Here is a 14639-nt window from a genome sequence, read left to right on the forward strand (position 1 = left end):
CAACAGGGAAGGAGCTTGAAGAATGGTAAACCCAGATACTAATTCGTATCGCCTTTCTCTTTTAATTTTCTTCAGCTTCTTCTTTTCCTCAGATCTTCATTTCCCCCCCCCCCCCCCCCCACCGCCTCCTTATCAATAAAAGGTCCACAGAAACTCCAAAGAGGCAAATTGGTAGGGAGGAAATGTAACAAGTGCATTCTTCTTTTTGCTTCTAGTCCGGTGGTGGGGAGTCCAGCCAGCAGGTGAAGCCCTTATCTCAGTGGGGTTATATCTACCCCGGAGGCCTGTCATTCACCCCCAGGCAGCATTTCCCAATTCGGCCCGCAAAACCTCCCACCACTCCTCCTCCTCTCTCAGCTGCCAGGAAATCCTGGAGCAGTCTTTGCCCTGGAGCCGCTTGTGTTTTTAATAATCAGGGATTGAGTTGAGTTGAAACAATACATAAAGTCAAACGCACACTTCAGGGGCCTCGCCGCACACCCCGGGGTTGCAGGCTTCCGCTGCAGGTCAGTGGCCAGGCCGCTCTCCAGAGATTTGCCCAGGGAGGTGAGCACCACACGCTTGCCTGAAAACGGAGTGAGATGGGCCCAGGGGCCTCATCCCGGGGGCTCTGTGTGTGAGAGAAGGGAGGCCGTGCAGCAGTTTGAGGGCGCTATTGCTGGGAACCGCGAGGTGGGCAATGCACGGAGAGGTTGGGTTTCTTGCAGGGCCACCGTCACCGCGCGCAAGGGCAATGCGACGCCTCCCCCCTCCCCCCATCTCACTCTCCGACCCTCCCCCCCGCCCCCCTCCAACTCCAGCCTGTTGCTTCCTCCGCGGCTCCAGGTCGGTTTTTCCCGGCGACTCTAGTGTGACTTCCAAACTCCTAGGCTGCGGCTCACCTCGCACTTAGCCCCCGCCTCCCGCCTGCACCCCTCGGGCCCCAGGAAGTCTCCCGCACCCCAACCGGCGCCGGAGGAGAAGTGCGCTCGGGGGCCGCAGATCGCCGATCCTGCCGGGGGTGCGGGCAGCTAGCGGCGATGAAGCCCTCTTGGCTGCAATGCCGCAAAGTTACCGGCGCCGGAGGGCTCGGGGGACCCCTGCCGGGGCCCTCCCAGGCTCGGGGAGCCGGCCCGGCCCGCAGGGCGTACGTGGCCCCGGGCCCGCGGGGCGCTCTCGGGGGCCGCGGCTGCCGCGCGCTGTCCTCGGGCGGGGGCGGCGAGTACCGGACCCACTTCGCGGCCTCGGTGGCGGACCCCGAGAGGTTCTGGGGCAAAGCCGCGGAGCAGATCAGCTGGTACAAGCCCTGGACCAAAACGCTGGAGAACCGGCACCCTTCCACCAGCTGGTGAGTGACTCCGTCGCCCGCCCCCATCTCCGGCCTCGACGTCCCCCTGCACCGGGAACCCGGAGTCCTCTGTTAGGAATGGAAATCGAGACCGGAGATTTCAGTCTGTGATTTCATTCCACTTTCACAGCTTTCTTGCCTTCTCTTGAGGAAGTCGGTTATCCATTGGGAGCCCAGACTTAACCTGTATGGCAGGGCTCTGCGCGGCACTGGGATGTGAAACTGATGAAATCAAGGGCCTGTCTCCAGGAACGGCCCAGCCTGACCCGGGAGGAAGCCATGTAAACAAATGCAAGCACTTTATTAAACTAGGGAACTGTGGCTAAGTGGCCGCGGGGAAGAAGGGGACAGAGGAAAGACTTCAGTAAGTTCACACCCAAGTAGCGCTGGGGAGGGTGGGTATGTCTTCTCAAAGTCCTCAAGTACCTAAGTCTTAGAGACCAGGAGTTGGAAATCCGGTGGACATTTGATTGTTTCTGATTGTGTTAGCTGAAGAGGTGGGAGAGGGGCTGTCAGTCAGGGCTGGGTCCGGAAGGGTTTTCTGTGTCCTGGCAAGGAGCTCCATAGCCCTGTTCTGTGTTTGAAGCTGGAGTATAGGAGTGCCCAGAAAGAATGCACATAGAGGCCCGGTGGTGCTGGAAATCATGGCAGGAGCAAAGGCTTTTCTTCCAGAGCTGCAATTATAAGTAGTTAGAAACATTTTTTTTTTTAATATTACAACAGTCAGAGATACATTATAGAATAAACACCAACTTGCTAGCATAGTCAGGGTGAGACACAGTCTGTGAGAACTCAGAGTTGTTGCTACTTTTTGGGACATGCGCTTCACGGGTATGACGGTGGTTGCTCTCATCTGCCAGCCATTAGGGAGCAATGTTTCCTGGAAAAGTTTTAGAAGCACTGCAAGAAGGTTTCCCACTTCCAAGTTCCCAGCAGTGAGGTGGTCAGGTTTGCATCTGACAAAGGTCTCCTTGTTGAAGGCAGGGAACCTGGAGCGGGGGAGGGTAGGTGGACCAGAGCTGATCTGTGTTGCCACCCTACCCTGTCCTGTCCTGTTTGAAAATGTTTGCATGGTGTTCCCTTTAGAATCTGAGGGCCTTTCCTCTTCCAGTTCTTATTTGGACAGCAGTGTTTGACCCATCCTCTTTTACATGCCTGGCAATGACCCAAGCACTAGGTACACACAAATGAGTAATATGTGGCCCCTGCCTTTTGGGAATCATGATGATTGAGAGCTGGACCCAGAATATTGGGCTGGAGTCCTGGCTCTTGCAGTTACTGGCTGTGTGTTCACAGGCATGTTACTTAATCTCTCTGTGCTTCAGTTTTCATATATATAAATGTAGAAATAGTATGAAGATTAACTAAGTAAAGAATTAAGACCATGACTTGAATGAAATAGGCCCTGTAAACGTTAAGGGAAGAATAGGTATTTTGCACTCTCATACCACAATTATTTTAGGAGCAGGAAACCTCCTAGTGTTTCTTAGATCAAAGCACAGATTATTTCCACTCCTAAGAGTGTGTTCTCAAAGTTTCTGTCCACATATCTGTCATAAAGTATGGTACTGAAGTGATTTATGTGACCATCCCTTCCAATACACTGTGCAAAGAACTCAAGAAGTCACTGGGCTAGTCCAAACAAAAAACGAGGGCCAAACACAAGGCAGTGGCCAAGCATACATGGAGGAGAAGGGACAACAACTGAATGATGTTATTTAGTCAAATAATATTATTCTAACACTACTATTCAGTCAAACACTACTGAAAAAAAAGGAGTCGAGGAAATCTTTAAAATGGGTTCACAATGAATAATAAGGATTAGATGTGAGAAGAGGGGAGGACCATTCCAGACAATGAAAACAGCATTTGCAAAGGTCTTGAGTTATATAATAGCTCAGTAAACTCTATAAACTGAAAGCAGGCTAATGTGGCTGAGGCTGAAGGAATGACAGGAAAATTATCAAGAAATGGAAGAAGAGAGCCATATTCCGAATGGTCTTACAAGTCCTGCTAAGGATTTGAACATTTTTTTCCTCCCACATAACACATGTCACATAACGTGTTTAAAACATGAGTGTCCTACTCTTTTTGCACTGGAACAAGACAACTGTTAGTTCAACCCTGTTACCAGACTAAATGGGTCTATTTGGGCACATTAAAGCGCAAACACAAGAGGAGTTTGCAGCCAAGAAAGTAAAGTATTAGTTGAGGAAATGGTGCCAAGCTTGGAGTCTCAGGTAAACAAATGTTCAAAGATCTGGCTCCCCAGTGGCTTCCAGGGCATGGGTGATATAGGGGGAAAATCATTAATCGTGGTGGTTAAAAGAGTTGGGATCCTGGGTTCTACTGATGGGTTGGGACCTGGAAAGGGAGGAGTTGATCTTTGTATCAGGTGCTGATGTCAGCCAGAGCACTGTTCTGCCTGGTTTCCTGAGGCTGTGGTCCAGTTAGGGTAGGGTCTTGCTGCTTTCATGGGCCTGGGACTGAAACTCAATGAAGTCAAGATGCTATCTTTACTTTGAAGGAAACTCTGTTTTGTGGTCAACAGACCTGAGGCTTTGTTCTTAAGACACATAGATACTGAACAGAATCTGATGTCCTAAGGACTTAATGATTAAGGAAGGGAGTGGACTCTGACAGATGGAGAAAAGTTCAAAGGAGAAAGGACCATGTTAAAGAAATGGAGTTTCTGCGAAGTTACAACCCCAGCTCTGCCACTTACCTTGGGCTATCTTCAATATTTCCATAATGTTAGTATCAATTTCTTAGGATTGTATGTGGGGAGGGAGCTTATAAAATGGCCAGGACTGTGCCTGGCACACAGTACTAGGTATTAATGTCTTTAGACTATGGGAGAGATGGTTCAGGAAGTTTTCAGAGGAATGGTAGCTTTCGAACTGATCATAAAGTGGGACTTAGGAAAAAAAACATTTTTATTTATTTTTTTAATGTGGGGAACAAACATAGCAAAGGCATGGAGATATGAAAGAACCAAGTGTGCTTGGAGTATATATAGTATTCCAAAAACAGTTGGCTTGTAGTGGTTATTTTGAATTACTGGTAATGGAATTCAGAAGGTAGTTTCAGGATGGTTTAAGAAGACTCAGCATGCTAAGGCATTTGCATTCACTCTGCAGGCTGCAAGTCACAATCGGACAGACTGCAGATAGGTTTTGTTTGATCCAGATGCTGGATATTTTTTATTTGTTTATAAAAATTAGTTATCAGTATTTAAACATTGGAAGATCTCATCTAAAATTTAAATTTCCTTTAACAAGTCACATTTGGACTTCTCCTGAGAAGAAAACAAAAAGCGGACCATCTGTCAGCAGTGGGTCAGCATTCTTCTGTGGTAACACTTGGCTGGAACTGAGAAGCTGCTGTTCCAGGCAAAATTAGACATAGTGACTGGCTGGCTGGGGTGCAGGGAAGAAAAGAAGTTGTGGTGACTGCAAGAATATGAGTCAAAAGTCCAAGTGGAGAAATTGGTTGCAAAATTAAATACAATCAGTTGAAAATGTGAGAGGGAATTGATGTAGAATTATGGTTTTGACTATAAATTGCAAAGAGATGAGAGTTAAAGCCTGGTGGATGTTGAGTGTAGGGAGACAAAGAGGAGGAAAAAACCTGTGGAATGGTTGGGACTTGTTTAACCTTTTGCACTCGGATGTCGAGATTAAAATTACTCTTTGAATGTATCAATAATTTGAAATATAAAAAAATCCAAATAAATAAGTTTGTATGAAAAGAAACTCCAGTTTTTTATTCTACTGCCGCGCTTTGTAAAATCTGGGGTATTTAAAAAATTAAATCCTGAGTAGAATAAAGGAATCGAGAAAAAAGCAAGCGAGTGCAAAGGGTTAAAGAAGTAGAAGCAAGAGTAGGGTATTTTTGTGTCATGGAGTATGAGAAAGAGGAGAGGTAAAAGTAGGGGAAGTCCTTAGAGCTCATGGGCTCTAGAGATGTTTTGAGGATTGAAAGATCAGTTTTTACTCAGAAATCATCAGTGACTTTTAATAATGTGATATCAGGAAAGATGAAGGCTAAAGCCAGAACAATGCATTTCAGAGTGAACTGATGATAGGTAAACACATGGATCTATTTGACAGTGACCGAAGGGAGATAGGATGACAGCATGTGAAGGTGCCTAGGTTACCTAAAAGAGTTTCCTCACTCTCTTTACTTTTTTCCTCTGCCCCATTTAGGAGAAACCCATGTTTAAAGGCAGAAGTGAAAAAATCTGTGAAACAGGAATAAAGGGAATTTTGCTTATTTGAAACTATTCCTCATCAGCAGGGTTCCCTGTTTTTGCAAGTTGAACTTTGTGGCTTATTATTATATATTTTTTTAGATACTAGAAGTTCATGAAAGAAACAAGATGGAAATTTAAAAGATGGAATAAAGAACTACTCAGCAGACCTATATGCTCCTGTTATAGACTATTCAGCTAGATAGCTAAACATTTGATTGTGAGATTGACAGGGAAGAAGAGACAGTAGGAAAGGGATGAAATAATACTTGTTCAATTATTCTAAGGTTGTCAGGCAACAGGTCAGTAAGTTGTTCAGAGGGGAAAACTTCTTTATCTTGTACTTGGAACTTTTCTATGAGTTTGACATTGTTTAAAAGGAAAAAAAATAAGGAAAGTATAATGTGAATTTTATATAGCCAGAAAGTAATTTAATTCCCCTACTGAATTTTGGTTCTTTGGCAAACAGTCAGGCACATTCAACTGTTAAGGAAATTCAATCTTTTTTTAAAGCCTTATTAAGATTCTGTGAAATTTCCTTTATATGTTTCAGATTTTATATAGTTATATTTAATTCTATTGAAGGTCAGAGTTTTATCTAAGGATGAAAAATTTGATCCCTTTTGACAAAAGCTAAAGGAAATGAATTTATTCATAATATTGTGTACAGTGTAAACTTAAATATAACATTTTTTCTAAATATAAACATTTTTAGAAGACACATGGTCAGCATGAAAATGGCCTGTTGGAAATACAGTACTCATCAAAAAGACCAGTTGAAAAAGACGGGCTTCATTTTATTTCTGAAGGTCAGCAGTTTGGTGCTGTGCTGTATCTAATTTTCTCAGTCTGTCCTGCAACTGAGCCTTCAGGACAGAACAGAGCGAACTGCAGGAATGCTGCAATTACATAAGCAAGGATGGATTGCCTGACAAAGGGCACAATCAATGGACAATGGAAATTTAAGCACCTGCTACCAGTCCACTACCAGGTGTGGGGGAAAGCCAAGCTCTGAGCACCTCCTGGAAGGTGGCTTACTTTTTCCTTTGTTCGTGCCCTATACTGTCACTGAGAAAGAAATCCAGTGGTTTGAGTCATTTCCTCCCTCTCCTTCTCCTCTTCCTCCTTCTTAAAAAAATGAAATAAATAATATTCCACTTTCATAAGTAAAAAGCAGCAACTTCATGAAGGAGAGCATTACTTTTCATTGTGGTGTTACATTTGCAAGAGAAATATGTGGGAAACCAAGGCATCTTTGTGATAGTATATGTAAAAATGTTGTAATAACTTCTTAAAATTATGGTTTTAGGAAGCATATCTGAATGTGGAACTCAAATTCTTGATCTAAACTATGTGGATAGAGAATTTGTTATAAAAGGTTTAATTATATTTGCTTTCACTGGCATTGTGGCTAACTGATCTAAGAGACAGTGTATAGCAAGGAGAGGTACTATTATAATATCTAGGGAAGTTGAAGTTGAAGTTTTAAGTTGAAATAGTCCAGTTGACACTCTTAGAATAGCTAAAAAAGAAACTCTTTCAAATTCTAAGTTAGTGTTTCATTAATGACTTTTATGTATTAAATAGTGAATTTTACTAATTTAAAATACAAATTGCTCTAAGTGGGAGAAGAGCAACTAGTCTTGTAGGTGTTTGACCTAAGAGCTAATTCTTGAGACTAGGAGCACCTTCTCCTTAGGTTCTGATGTTATAATAACAATATCTCCCAAGTATAATCTTTCAAGATTTCTCTCCTAAATGGATACATCAGTTAAGTAAAATAAACTTGGGAAGATTAAGAAAAAAGAAAGAATGCTAAGTATCTACTGTGGACATGACCAATATAGATATTTGCAAAAAAATTTTAGTATGATAGATTGATTAAAAAAAAATTAGTAGCTGGAGGGACATAAAATCAGTATTACTGACTACTAGAGGCCCGGTACATGAATTCGTGCATGGCCGGGGGAGGGGCCACGGGTGGTTGGCTGGCCCTGACCCCTGGCCGAACTCCTGGTTGAATTCCTAGTCGAATTCCCAGGCGAGGGAACAATTTGCATATTAGCCTTTTATTATATAGGACTAGAGGCCCAGTGCACAAAATTCGTACACGGGGAGTGGGGGTGTGTCCCTCAGCCCAGCCTACACCCTCTCCAATCTGGGACCCCTCGAGGGATGTCCGACTGCCCATTTAGGGCCGATCCTACTGGGGATCCATTTTTATTCTTATGTAATGGGGGTAAAAATAGAGATGCAGAGACTTTAGGCTACTTGCCTAAGCTTATAAAACTATTGAATAGCAGATCCCTACTGGGATCGGGCCTAAATGGACAGTCGGACATCCCTTTCACAATCCAGGACTGCTGGCTCCCAATCGCTCGCCTGCCTGCCTGCCTGATTGCCCCTCACTGCTTCTGCCTGCCAGCCTGATCACCCCCTAACCACTCCCCTGCCAGCCTGAACGACACCTAACTGCTCCCCTGCTGGCCCAATTGCCCCTAACTGCCCTCCCCTACAGGCCTGGTACCCCCTAACTGCCCTCCCCTGGTCCCTCTCAACTGCCCTCCCCTGCAGGTCTGGTCCCCCCAACTGCCCTCCCCAGCGACCCAGGATGCCAAGCCTTCCTGCCCATCTCCCGCTCTGCTCTGGGGCGACCCAGGATGCCAAGCCTTCCTGCCCATCTCCCACTCTGCTCTGGGGTGATCCAGGACGTCAAGCCTTCCCCCCACTCCCCTGCTCAGCCTTCCCCCCACTCTCCCAGTCGCTGGGGCAACCCAGGACGCCAAGCCTTCCTGCCCATCTCCTGCTCTGCTCTGGGGCGATCCAGGACACCAAGCCTTCTCCCCCATCTCCTGCTCTGCTCTCCCGTCAGGCTTGGCATCCTGGGTCCCTGGGGTGACCCAGGACACCAAACCTTCCTCCTGGTCTCCGCAGGCTCCGTGGCTACGGCTGGCGCCACCATTTTGGCCCATCAATTTGCATATTTCCTCCTTATTGGCTGTGGGCGCGGCCATTTTTATAGTGAAGTGATGGTTAATTTGCATGTTACTCTTTTATTAGATAGGATTAGCTAAATAACTGAGTGAAAGTATTGGAGCTTAGAAAAGTCTACTTTTGCACTAATCTCACTTTGCTTTCTCTACCCTTTTTCTTATTTTTATAGAGCTTCATTGATTCTCAATTGAGAGTTAAGTGCTTTTCTAAACCACAAATGCCCTGATTTAGTCTTCCTCCCAACTCTCCCCTTAATCAAGGCTGAATGAAGTTTGCCACTATTACCAATGGAAATTTATCAGAGAGCCTATTTTGGTGAGTGAAGAAAAAAGTTGAGAATCATTATTTGTGGAGAAAACAATCTGATTCTGATTTGTGGGTTAAAATGTTGGCTCCACTCTTTGAACTGCACCTTGCCTTAAACAATCATAAAATGGGATTATAAAATTCAGGCTGTGATGGGTATTATTGTTCAGCAATATCTGTTCTCCTCTACTTCTGAGCACAGGAGAAGATAGAATTTCCCCACATCAGCATGGTTATGTGATTAGCTTAGCTATGGCCGTTAGAGGAGTAAGGCGTGTCAGTGCTTCAATGCTTAGTGCCCTCCGGTCTGTCACAGTCATTGTGGAAGCACATGTAGCATAGAAGTAGTCTGGATTGCTGAGCAGAAATGCATAGATGACAGTGCTTTGGGAGTCCACTTGAAACCGCAGTGAAGCATAAGTGAGAAATAAACATTTATTCTTTACGAGTTATAGAAAGTTTATGGTTATTATAGTAATCCAACCTATCCTTATTGATTGAGAAGAAATAACAACTGTATAGGATATTTAAAATGATTAAGTGTGCTAATGTACAGAAGTAGCATCTAGCATATAGTTAAAACAGCTAAGCTTTATTTGTATTCATGCTATGAGCCAGGTACAATGCTAAATGCTTTAATTTATTTAATATTTATAACAACCCTGTCAATTTTTATTCTCATGTAATGGGGGTAAAAATAGAGATGCAGAGACTTTAGTCTACTTGCCTAAGCTTATAAAACTATTGAATAGAAGATCTAAGATTTCAACCCAGGCAGCCTGAATTTAATATCTAGATTCTATCTAAGTACTACATTATATTGTGCTATAACAATAGCCTCAGTTAATTTTAGCTTTTCTCTCTTTTCTTACCCCTTCTCCATTGAAACCACTAAAAGCAACTTTAAAAATCTAAATCTACATCTTTGTAACATTTGGAAAATATCACTATTAAATATAGAATAAGAGGCTTATGTGTGTTGTGGTTTTTTGTTTTTTTTTTTTTGGGGGGGAACTATATTTTATACATAAAATATTTAAAATATGTACAATAGTCCCAAAGGGGAGGGGTGGGGAGGAAGGCTTTATACTAATTATTACCTACTTTAGAAATATTTCCTAGACAGTAGAAAACAATATTATTCTCCTCTAGTAAAAATACTCTGTTGGCTCTAAACAGTTTGACTTAGTGGATGGAGCCTCGGCCTGCGGACTGAAGGGTCTCAGGTTCGATTCTGGTCAAGGGCATGTACCTTGGTTGCGGGCATATCCCTAGTAGTGGGTGTGCAGGAGGCAGCTGATCAATGTTTCTCTCTCACTGATGTTTCTAACTCTCTATCCCTCTCCCTTCCTCTCTGTAAAAAATCAATAAAATATATATTTTAAAAAATGCTCTGTTGGTTTTCTGGCTTAAGGAAAATGTGTAATGACCACATTATTCATTGCTTACAGTATGCTTTAATATTATTGTTATGGGAACATGGTGATAAATAACCTAATTAACTCATCTACTTATGAATATTTGAAAATCTTCCTTTCTTCAATCTGTTAATAAAAGAAAATACTAGAACTTTTTGAATGTTTATAATTATGGAAGTTGATGAGTTTGTTTTTTAATGCATTCACATATAATATTCTTTTCTGTTTTTCTTTCATGTCTTTTCATCTTGATTCTAGTGCAGGTGGGCAGGCCTGTATATGTTCATTGCAGAGATGGGTTTATTAGGAATTATATTGCATACTAGAGGCCCAGTGCATGAAATTTGTGCATGGGGGTGTGTGTTCCTCAGCCCAGCCTGCATCCTCTCCAATCTGGGACCCCTTGAGGCGTGTCCGACTGCCCGTTTAGGCCCGATCTCACTGGGATCGGGCCTAAATGGGCAGTTGGACATCCCTCTCACAATCCAGGACTGCTGGCTCCCAACTGCTCACCTGCCTGCCTGCTTGATTGCCCCTAACCGCTTCTGCCTGCCAGCCTGATCACTCCCTAACCACTCCCCTACCAGCCTGATGGACACCTAACTGCTCCCCTGCTGGTCCAACTGCCCCTAACTTCCCTCCCCTGCTGGCCTGGTTGCCCCCAACTGCCCTCCCCTGCTGGCCTGGTCGCCCCCAACTGCCTTCCTCTGCCAGCCCGGTCACCCCTAACTGCCCTTCCCTGCAGACCTGATCACCCCCAACTGCACTCCCTTTCAGGCCTGGTCCCTCCCAAATGCCCTCCCCTACTGGCCATCTTGTGGCGGCCATCTTGTGTCCACATGGGGGCAGCCATCTTTGACCACATGGGGGTGGCCATCTTGTGTGTTGGAGTGGTGGTCAATTTGCATATTACCTCTTTATTAGATAGGATAGCTTTCTTAGTTTGAACATGAACAACTCATTTTTTGAAATTCATTGTAAGGACAATGAGTTGTGGGCTCGCTTACTTTCCTGTATTATTCCATAGATGTTGCCAAATTTTGGGGAACAAATGATCTAAAAATATTCAATGCTGCCTTTGAGTGTTTAGGAGGTCTGCCACAAGAAGACTTGGTACATTTACAGAATCTGTACTGGATTAGGGAGGATACTCGTATGTGATTATTCTCTAGTTTGTGACTGAGCTATTCCTTTCCTTAAACTTGATGCCTTGTCTCTCAATAATGATTATGACAACAACAGGAACAACCATGGCGATGATAACAGCAGTTACTGATTATTGGACACTTGCTCTGGGTTAGGCATTATACTAAGATTATATATGCATGTTTCTTTTAATTCTCCCAACACCTTATTAGATAAAATGCATTTTTACAGCTGTGTTAACTAAAACACATGTTGAATAGGGGTGGACTTAATTTTTTAACTTGTTGGGTCACATCATATAGCTTAATTTCTGTATTTAGTTGTAACTACACTTTTAACTTCTGTCCGGTGTCATATGACTGTTTAGATGTCAGGACCTAGAGGGTACAGAAGAATGAGAAGAATGTAAGAATTCTAAACATTTTTAATCAGAGATGCAACTTCCCTTCTCATTTGCTGTTTATGTTTCTACTAGAGGCCTGGTGCATGAAATTTGTGCAGAGCAAGGGGGTAGGGAGTTCCTCAGTCCAGCCTGCACCCTCTCACAATCCGGGACCTCTCGGGGAATGTCTGACTGCTGGTTTAGGCCCGATCCCATAGGCATCCCTGCGAGATCGGGCCTAAACCAGCAGTCGGACATCCCTCTTGCAATCCTGTACTACTGGCTTCTAACCACTCTCCTGCCTGCTTTCCTGATCACTCCTAACCACTCTCCTGCCTGCCTGATCACCCCTAACCACTTGCCTGCCTGCCTGATCACCCCTGATCACTCACCTGCCTGCCTGATTGCACCTAACCACTTGCCTGCCTACCTGATTGCCCCTCACTGCCTCTGCCTGCCTGCCTGATCATCCCTAACCACTTGCCTGCCTCCCTGATTGCCCCAACCCCTCTGCCTGCCTGATTGCCCCTAACCACTTGCCTGCCTGCCTGATTGCCCCTAACCACTCGCCTGCCTGCTTGATCTCCCCTAACCACTCTGCCTTATCGCCCCTAACTGCTCTCCTGCCTGCCTGATTGCCCCTAACCACCCCTGCCGCCGCAGCTTCGTCCGGAAGGCAGTCTGGAAGTTTTTTCCCCTGTCTGGTCTAATTAGCATATTATGCTTTTATTATTATAGATGTGTCTTCCACCCTCCTCTCATTTTAGAGGAATATATCTTGATTGTTTTCCCAGAGTCTACTTGCACATGTCTTCTTGACAAATGCCTCTTTCCTAAAAAGCACATCACCTTGAATCTTATTTCCCTTTAAGCTAGTTTGGCAAAGAATGCTCAATACTCATCTCCATTTTGTCACTATACATCCACTGTAAATGCTCATGTTCTACAATGCTTAGGTCTTACCAGTAATTTAACAAATCACCAAGAGGTCATGGAAGGGCAGGGATCAGGTCTCAGTCACCTCTATTATCTCCATAGTGGAATGAACATAACTGTGTATATCAATTGAACTGATTTTAAAACTTTAACATATGCAGATTAACCTTTTTTTAAAAAAAAATTTTTTTTATTGATTTCAGAGAGGAAGGGAGAGGGAGAGAGAGATCGAAACATCATCATTGAGAGAGAATCATTGATCAGCTATCTCCTGCATGCCCCCTACTGGGGATTGAGCCCACAACCCAGGCATGTGCCCTGACCAGGAATCAAACCCTGACCTCCTGGTTCATAGGTCTACGTTCAGATTAACCTTCTTTTATATATCTCTATCTCTATCTCTATATCTATCTATCTATCTATCTATCTATCTATCTATCTATCTATCTATCTATATTATTGATTTTTTACAGAGAGGAAGGGAGAGAGAGAGAGGGTTAGAAACATCGATGAGAGAGAAATATCAATCGGCTGCTTCTTGCACACCCCCTACTGGGGATGAGCCCACAACCAAGGTACATGCCCTTGACCAGAATCGAACCTGGGACCCTTGAGTCCCCAGGCCGACGCTCTATCCACTGAGCCAAACCAGTTAGCAGTGGTTCTCAACCTTTTTAATGCCGCGATCCTTTAAAACAGTTCCTTATGTTGTGGTGACCCCAACCATAAAGTTATTTTCGTTGCTACTTCATAACTGTAATTTTGCTACTGTTATGAATCATAATTTAAATATCTGTGTTTTCCGATGGTCTTAGGCTCTACAGCAGCGGTTCTCAACCTGTGGGTCATGACCCACAGGTTGAAAACCTCTAGCAGGGTCACCTAAGACCATCAGAAAACACAGATATTTACATTACGATTCATAACAGTAGCAAAATTACAGTTATGAAGTAGCAACGAAAATAACTTTATGGTTGGGGGTCACCACAACATGAGGAACTGTATTAAAGGGTCGCGGCATTAAAAAGGTTGAGAACCACTGGGTTAGGGCCAGATTAACCTTCTTTATCCATCTCTTAATCTTGATTTGTACATAAATTGCATCTAGATATTACTTGAATTATCCATCCCTCCAGAACCCAAAATGACCCATGAATGAAAGCATCAAAGGGTTGGAAATTCTCTTCATGGCTCTAAGTTTTATTACAAGGCAAATGGATCTCTTTGCTTCTCTTTAGCTCATTTATATTTAAGTTGTAGTAGAGAATATTTTACATTGGCATAGGTTTCTTAGCCATCAAGCCAAAGACACTTATATTGCAAGGAGGGAAATACTTTACTTCTGTGGTACAGACCAAGTACCCATGTGAGTATAGATTGGGAAAGTGTCTCTTTGGCACATATCAGACTCTTAAGTATTTCAGATTTAAGAGCTGGATCAATATTATGTTACTAGTTTGTCATTGTGTAGTACATATGTTAACCAAATATATCAAATTTTAATGACCAAGTTAAAATTGGTGAATAAAAGTGATAAAAGAAAAATACCATATGATTTCACTTGTATGTTGGATCTAAAAAATGAACCAAAGCAAACAAACACACACACACACACACACACACACACACACACACACACACAAACACACACACAAACACACAACAAGTTTACAGATACAGAGAACTGATTGGTGATTGCCAGAGGGGAAGAAAGAGGGATCTGGGCTGGGTGAATTGGCTGAAGGGGTCAAAAGGTTCAAACTTCTAATTATAAAATAAATAAGCCATGGGAATGTAATATATAACATGATGTTCATATTTGAAAGTTGCTAAGGGAGTAAATCATCACAGGAAAGAAAATTGTAACGAGGTATGATG

At 43.5% G+C, this 14639-nt stretch overlaps 1 protein-coding gene across 1 annotated transcript in view; it reads left to right on the forward strand.

The window, feature by feature from the left end:
* The first annotated feature begins 831 nt into the window (after positions 1-831).
* ACSS3 (acyl-CoA synthetase short chain family member 3) overlaps positions 832-14639 on the forward strand; it is a 177222-nt gene continuing 163414 nt past the window's right edge. The window contains exon 1 of the mRNA XM_079773646.1: positions 832-1327. Coding sequence (XP_079629772.1) covers positions 1020-1327 — 308 coding nt within the window. The 5' untranslated portion in view covers positions 832-1019. The remainder of the gene's footprint in view (positions 1328-14639) is intronic.

This window comes from Cnephaeus nilssonii, assembly GCF_951640355.1.
Source record: "Cnephaeus nilssonii genome assembly, chromosome: 6".
NCBI lineage: Eukaryota > Metazoa > Chordata > Mammalia > Chiroptera > Vespertilionidae > Cnephaeus > Cnephaeus nilssonii.